At 27.9% G+C, this 8,089-nt stretch overlaps 1 protein-coding gene across 1 annotated transcript; it reads right to left on the reverse strand.

The window, feature by feature from the left end:
* Positions 1–6,525, reverse strand: LOC112597208 (aminopeptidase N-like). Its single transcript, XM_025343160.1, has 13 exons — positions 6,512–6,525; positions 4,737–4,920; positions 4,162–4,439; positions 3,879–4,034; positions 3,410–3,763; positions 2,382–2,565; positions 1,869–2,291; positions 1,568–1,763; positions 1,193–1,473; positions 739–938; positions 514–681; positions 315–455; positions 1–236 (listed from the first exon to the last, which is right to left on the reverse strand). Exons 1-13 carry the CDS (start codon positions 6,523–6,525, stop codon positions 17–19), a joined length of 2,799 nt encoding a protein of 932 aa, XP_025198945.1. The 3' UTR covers positions 1–16.
* Positions 6,526–8,089: the final 1,564 nt, after the last annotated feature.

The raw sequence follows: 8,089 nt of genomic DNA on the forward strand, positions 1-8,089 counted from the left end.
TTAACATTGTTAATTATTATACCATGTGCATTATAATGTTATGATAAAACTTTGAAATCCATCCAATGTTTATCTTAATAGACTCAAATATCTGATTGATGGTCAAATTAGCACTTTTTAAATAATCTGAAGATTTATTAACAAATGATTGTATCTCATATAATTCTTTTTTAGTTTTCATTTGAGAACTTATAATTTGTAAGTATTCGACCAGAATAGTGCCTTGACTTTGATAACTAAAAAAAAACATATATGATAATTATGAATTTTTAATTTAACTTGTTAATACTAAAATCAAATTAACAATAACTTACTACTCAGATATACTAGCGATTTTCCGATACAAAAAGTCTTTTGCTACATAAAATCCAATGTCACTACTCGCTACAGAATAGAAAACTGTGATAGCGTCTTGCTTGCGAATAATAGAATTATCAAGTGACCAATTCAAATATCTAAATCGATTCAATGGTCATTTGTATTATATATTGTACACATAATCAATATAAATACCTGTTAAGTAACCAAGTTTCTGAACTACATCCTAATGTTAAGAGTATATTTTCTTTTTCTGATCCGACATTGGAACGCTGATAACGTTCCCATAAAAAGTCCCATACATCTACACCTCCGTTTTTTATTCCTTGACAATAAATTACACGTTTCAGTTCTGCAGGCAATCTAATATATTTGGATTACAGTTTGTATTTAGTTTAGTTGAACAATGATAAAACTTACATATTATTTTTGTCTATGTCTGTAGTATTCATCCACTTGTTAAATAAATCGAGAGCTTGTTTGGTACATTCCTTAATTTGGTAACGACAGGCTTCGAAAATCACAAGATTTTTAAATCGTACTTCTTCAAAACCATTAAGCTTGATGGTAATATTTCGGACTTTGTTGAACATAGGCCACAGCAGACGTTGCATGTAGTTCTGAAACCACGTTCCATTAAACAATATAACATTAATACTACGAATATGTAAAACGAGAAGTATTCATTTAAAATAAATTAAAATTGACCAGAGTGTTTGACTTATAAAAAATAAATATCAACTTCTATATCCATTAACATATTTAATGATTTTTTATATATACCTATTTTATTCGTAGATAAGTAAAAAATGTATTGTTAAATGTTTAAGACCTACAAAATTAATTACACAATTGTGTAAATCATTAAACTCACTAGGAACACCTTATGGTTTGGACTCCTTTTCATTAATTTATTTATTGAGCTCAAACCGCTTAACGCAGCCAACCACGGTGCATATTCTTTTTCGTGTTTTAAATATTTCAACAGTTTAAATGTGATTCTATAGTCCAAATCACCAATTTGTGAAAAGCTAAGCGAATCGACGATCAACTGCGCTCGATTTAATGTGTGTATAGTTTGATATTCGTTTGGATCATTCAACGTGGAAACGATACCCATCCAGTTTCGTGTGTCGTACAAAACTCTGAATAAACCTAAAAAAAATAACATATGAAAATAATAGATTGTAATTTTTCAAACGTTTTAAACGAAACGAATGAATAAAAATCTATTTTATATAAGACCTACCGGCCATTTGCATGTTATATATAACCCAGTCGTTATCTTTAGACAATGGGATGGTGAGGTTGTTGTTTTCACAATTCAACCATGATTTTGCTTTCGTCTGGTTGAAATCGGACTTCGTAGAAGTAGTCATAGTGAGCGGTATCCACCAACAGCTTTTCTTGTCAGTGCCGTTTGATTTAATCGTTAAAAACCGTTCCTACAACATATTTAAACATATATTATAATATTATAGTATATTTTTTATTAACAATAAATCACATTAACGTATAATATGAAAACTAGCAGTTGCCCGCGAGTGTACCTGTGACAACGTAATCGTGTCCGCCGAATAATCCCTTATGACTTTCAATATGGGATAACCGGTTTGTAACGTCCATGTGTCCATTATCTGTTTCACGGTGAGATTTTTGTCCAAAGTTCCTTGGCGATGAGCTTCTTCCGTCAATGAATTCCACAAATCATCTTGTTCAGCGTTGGCAAACTTGTGCTTGTTTATGTAACTCCTAATACCTTGTTTAAATGTATCTTCGCTTAAGAACTTGTTCATCATGTGCAATAAAAATGAACCCTTCGTGTACGAAATTGTGTCGAAAATTTGTGCTATTTCATCGGGATGTCCAACTTCTACTGACACGGGGTGGGACGATTGAAGGGAATCAAAATTCAAAACATCTAAAAAGTTTTGAATGGTATTGATTTGGAAAGAGTTCCATTCGGGAAACAGCTGTAGTATAAAATAAAAAAAACATAGTAATATTAACATAGTTTTTCAAAAAAAATTTTAAATTAATTGTCCGACTGTAATGAAACTCACAAAATCAACTCCACGCGCTGCCACGTATGTGGCAAATCCTTCGTTTAACCAAAGGTCGGTCCACCATTTCATGGTAACGAGATTACCAAACCATTGGTGAGCAAGTTCGTGAGCGATAACTTCGGCTACTCTGTATCCGTCATCTAACGTACCCTCGTCCGGATCAATTAATAATGCAGTTTCTCTGGATAATAATTTATTATTATGTATTATATACATATATTATTATTTATTAGTTTTTGTAATAGAAGCAAAAATAAATCTTGTCTTTACGTTAATTAATATAATTTTTGCTTGTTATATAAAAAAGCATTTTCATTAATACTTTTTAGGTAAATTTTAATTGTCTAAAATTGTATAATGTATGTTTTGCCTTTTTTGCTTTAATTGGCAATTTTTTTTTTTTTTAATTTATATTTTTCAAAGGTTTTTAACGATTTTACTAAGTAGTATTCAAACAATTTTTAGTTCACATTGGTCTAGGCGGCTAGGAGGAAGTAATGCAAAAGCAGTCCCCTCCCGGTCGTCGGTTCAAACGGAAAAAATAAAGTTCACATAGGTCTTAAAATTTGACTTTAAAAGTTCTATTTCTGTGATATATTTATGGGAAAATTATTCAAATCACACGAGCAATGGCGCTGACTTGTATTTTTTATTTAGTGTAACAAAGTAAAATTAGTGATTACTACCACCCACTCTTAGAGTAAAATAATGACCGGCCACATTATTATATTGAAAATACAACCATCACGAAGCCGCTCGCTTCGCTTCCAATGTATCACTCCTATCAATATTAACCTATTAAGTATTAATTAGTAAAGAGTTATTATTATTTACATAAGTATGTTTTTAACCATTTACAAGTAACTGTCTCTTCACTCCTATGATGGGTCGAATTTTTGTGTAAATTGCGGCCCGGGTATATTTTATACATACGTAAATTGCGGTTTGTATTGTAAACTTTACTCAGATACTTCATAATAATAATATTATAATATATTTTGTTAGTATTTACTGATTGTGTGTACCTGTAAGTGACAAGACCCCAATTCTCCATAGCACCGGCAGAAAAATCAGGTAAGGCCACCATGTCTTGTTTAGATAACGGAAATTGTTCATCAAAATAATCCTCGTAGTACTTTAACACCATCGATCCAACACTTAGAGCAAACATTGTTTGATTGGCTGCGTCCTTTCTGGCTATAACACGGAACTTCACTTCGTCTTCCCGACTGTCCGATTCAATGTATGAAAAATCAGATATCATGTTTGCTAAATCAGATACCGTGTATACTAAATCAGATACCATGTATGCAACTAAATAAGTAGACATGGGTACAGATTCTTCAAATTCATCGAAAACATAATCTGGTTTCAATGGGCTGAAACACAAAATTTTTACAATCACTAAAATATTGTACAAAATCATAGGAATAAATATATTATTTTTACGATCAACAGTATTCAATTGACATAATCTGTATCAATTAGACTCACTTGGGTATTTCTTTTATCATTTTCATATTACTAATCGAATTCAATCCTTTTTTATGACCTAATATTATCTTAAATTTAGCTTTATATGCAGGTTCATCAAAACATGGGAAAGCTCTGCGAGCACTTGCCGGTTCGAATTGTGTTACCGCAAGCCATCTGTGATATAAATATATAATATAATATTTTGACGGTGTTAGCGGAAGAAATTAAATCACGAAAATCTTATTTTTATTTTGTGTGCAATACATTTTATTATTAATGTATTAATGTAATAATAATGTACCTCGTTTGATTGTTTTTCTTGTCCACGTAACTACTTTTATAATAACCCATTAAATTGTCGGTGATATTTCCTGAAAATGGTATGGTCAGCACGTATTCGTTACCGAGCTTAAATTTTTCGGTTGACTTGACGTACAAAAGTTCTTTCCGCGGATATAACGACACATTAGCCACCGGAATGACATTTTCGTTGCTGTTGACCACCACTACATTTTTTTTATCGATTTTCAAATTGTTTGAATGCAAAACTATGGTGTCCGTAACTTCTACACAGGTAATCTAAATACAATAAATAAATGTAGTGTTGTTATAAACTAATGTTATATTTTTGTTTTAGTAAAATATAGATTAGTTTTAAGAAGTTGTAATTAGCGATGCTAGTAAAAAATTGATAAAATATGTATATCATTCTATTAGATATTATTATTTTAAATTTATCAAATTGTTAAAAGTTTGCTATTCAAAATTTACATATTTTATTTTTATTTTAAAATTTTATAAATTTTTAGACACTGTTTTTTCCGAAAACTTAAAATAAGTAGTTGTTGTGACTTTTATCAGGTCATGCATACTCACTTGAATATCGATCAGTCCTTCAAACATGAATTTATTCTCCAAGTGCGTAGTCACGTTTAATCGATAACTGATGGGCTTAAAATTAGTCGGTAATTTGAACTCGGAAATTTCTTTCGAATTTACAACTAATCCCATCAGGGACAAAGCAATGATATATATCATTTTAAATACCACAAAGTCCATTCTAAATTAAATACACGCATAAAACATAAAAAATGATAATAATATAATCGTGATGTACATGTATATACATTTTTTCTAAATTTAAAATATTTAATTTATAGGTATATGTATTGAATTATGTGCCTTGTTCTAGTGTAAGAACTCCATTTACTATCAAGCATTGTTTTCAGACAAATGTAGTTATAAAGTAAATATAAATTGTATGTACTTAATAGTTGATGTGCGTAATCTATAAGTAATTCAATCTTTATTCTAATATGTGTAGTTGCTTAAAATAATAATTTGTCTATATTATAATTCTGTAAAATAATATATACTGTATTTTAAATGAAAATAAAATTGTTATGGGTGGGTAGTCAATATGATATTAACATTTTCAGAAAAATTGTATTGTTTTGTTAAGAAATATTGATAATCAATTAAAAACAAAATTTTAAAACTTCACAATATTATAGGATTATAGTAGGAAAGTGAATAAAACTAAATACTAAATACGAATATTTTTAAAATAATATTCTACGCAGACATAGATACAAGCACAGCTATTGCTGTAAGTTAAAAACGAATGCTATAGAAAGCTCATTTAATAGTCGTTAACTATTAAACTAACTTTTTATTTTATAGAAAAATGCTAATCAACACTCTGACTAAAATATATATTATTTTTTTATTGTATTATTATGTAATCCACGATAAAAAAAAAAAAAAGGAATTTTTGCGATATTAATAAAAACGTAAATTTTAAGACATAAATACATTGGAATTAGTTACAATAATTATCGATTTTAGTATCAAGATTACATCAATAATAATTATAAAGTAATATCATTTTATCATTTTTTCATAATTACATCTTCAGTGGCTTTTAATGTGTTGATTATATTTAGTTAAACACTTCAATCGAGTGAAATTTATTTTTCTACATATAGCCAAAAATACTCGTGGTATTTAAAACTATCCAAAATCAATATTTTTTTTCATTTTTATTTTCGACAAATTTAATTTTAAGCGATATATAACAATATTTACTGTTAGACGAAATAACTTTTACATAATCAAAATTCAAGAAATTAGCTTTTATCAGATAATTATTATGTGGGGCTGGAGGAGAAGTATTGGTACCATGGTTCCTCCTCCAGTCCTCGATATCATAAGGAAAAAAAAAGATAATTATTATGTCCTATAAGCATTATAGGTAGGTACATACTATAATGCAGTTTATATTTCCGTTAGCGGCGGTTATAACTGTAATGTTGTACTCGTATATTGTTAAACGATATTCTAAATTGTGATGCATTACTATATGCCATACCATTTTTATTACATAGACACAACCGCTGCATAGAGACGAATAGCTTTTGTAAAATTATAATATGTTATATCCGTTTCTTTATTCTTTTAACATTGGTTTCCGAACTTTTTTATTAGAAATTAGTAACAAACACCAATCACATACGTATACCATGATATATAATTATTATAACTGAATTATTTAATTCATTTTTCAAAGATTGGGGTTACAATAATATATTGTGAAGATATAAGTACAATATACAACACAACAACACTATAAATCGTAAATTGTGTCTTACCTGATCAACTGCATGTTTTGGTTCGACGATGATCTGATAACGAATGAAATACTACTAAAATTAGCGCCTGCGATGTCAAACAATTATGTACTCACACAACTGGTGCTAATAAAGAAAGAAACATGAATAAAAATATAAGGAGATGGTTCCTATAAAACGTAGATGATGTACGTGCGCACTGCAAGATTATAAGAAGCAATTAAAATTAATATCTATCACTGTAAAACATTCGTTGATACAATATAATAAATAATTTTAAAATATTTAGTGTATTGCCTTAATCACAATATTATTATTTATTATATTAATAGTATATAGTTATTTCGATAAAAAACGAACAGATATTGTCGAGTAGCGATTATAAAATATCAAACTGATGGCTGTAATACACTAAATTTTTGTCATATTATTATTTTGAACCATAAATAAATTAAATTACACAAACCTTTTCGTACGGTCAATGGCGAAAATAATATACTTACTGATACACTTATAATATTGTTACTATCATTACTAATATTATTATAATTATTAATAATGATAATATAATAATGAACTTTATTTTATTTCTATGTTATTGTAATTTATTATAATATGAGACGATCAATTATCGATTACACTCACATATTATATTATTATCTGACGTGCGTCAGTTTAAGTCAAAAATACCAATTAATTTATACAGTAATGACTAAAATTTAATTTTTCTCCAACATGCACACGCAGCGTGTAATAGTATACTCACTTTGCATTTTTATTCATGTACCTAAGTTATGTACTTTAAATGTCGTGTATGGTTATAGCGTTTATTATTTTACACTTATGCTAAACTTATTTATTTAGTATTTTATCAATTAAGATGATTAAGTCTTTAACACAAACTATGTAAAATAACAGAGTGGCATTTATTAAGTAAAGATTATAATAATTAAAGAAGTACATAAACATATGTTCAATATTTCAACAAAATAATTATATAAAAAGAATAATTAAATAACAAAACATAACAGTACATAACAGAGTAAGCATAAAAAAAAATAAAAATACGGATTAAAATTAGTATAAAATATAAACTTTAATCAAGTATCCCAGTGATAAATCATGAAAAAATGTTAAAGTTACTAATTGTATAAGATAAGTTAAGCATACCTACAATTAACCGAAGAATTTATATTGTTTTGAGTATAAGTAGGCCAGTAGATAATTAAAACATAGAATAAGAACAAAGAGACAAAAAAAAAAAAAAACATTTCTATAAATGTAGGCATTAAATTTAAAATTTTTAGACAGTTAATTTTATTGTTTTTATTGTTTTTATTGTTGAGTAGATAATATTAAGTCCAGATAACATTACAGCATGTTTTCTGCATAATAGAGAATAGAATTTTTTGACCGTCAAGTATAATATCATGACTAATTTCATTACTATTAATCTTAAAAAATTAAAAATTAAAAAATCAACATTGTGAAGATTCAATCATTTTAATGTCACAAGCCTATTACGGAACCCGAGAAATAGATTTACTATATATGTATTTTAATTCATTACAATATTGTCTAATAAATCTTTATTTGCGT

The sequence above is a fragment of the Melanaphis sacchari genome, unplaced genomic scaffold, assembly GCF_002803265.2.
Source record: "Melanaphis sacchari strain LSU unplaced genomic scaffold, SCAv2.0 Contig395_pilon_pilon, whole genome shotgun sequence".
NCBI lineage: Eukaryota > Metazoa > Arthropoda > Insecta > Hemiptera > Aphididae > Melanaphis > Melanaphis sacchari.

What these genes read in the sequence shown, in the direction of transcription:
- LOC112597208 (XM_025343160.1), bottom strand. An exon ending in AAGAAAAACAATCAAACGAG is followed by an intron (nt 4,035 to 4,161) that starts GTACATTATTAT and finishes TTTATATCACAG; the next exon opens with ATGGCTTGCGGTAACACAAT. An exon ending in CAGCGCGTGGAGTTGATTTT is followed by an intron (nt 2,292 to 2,381) that starts GTGAGTTTCATT and finishes TTTATACTACAG; the next exon opens with CTGTTTCCCGAATGGAACTC.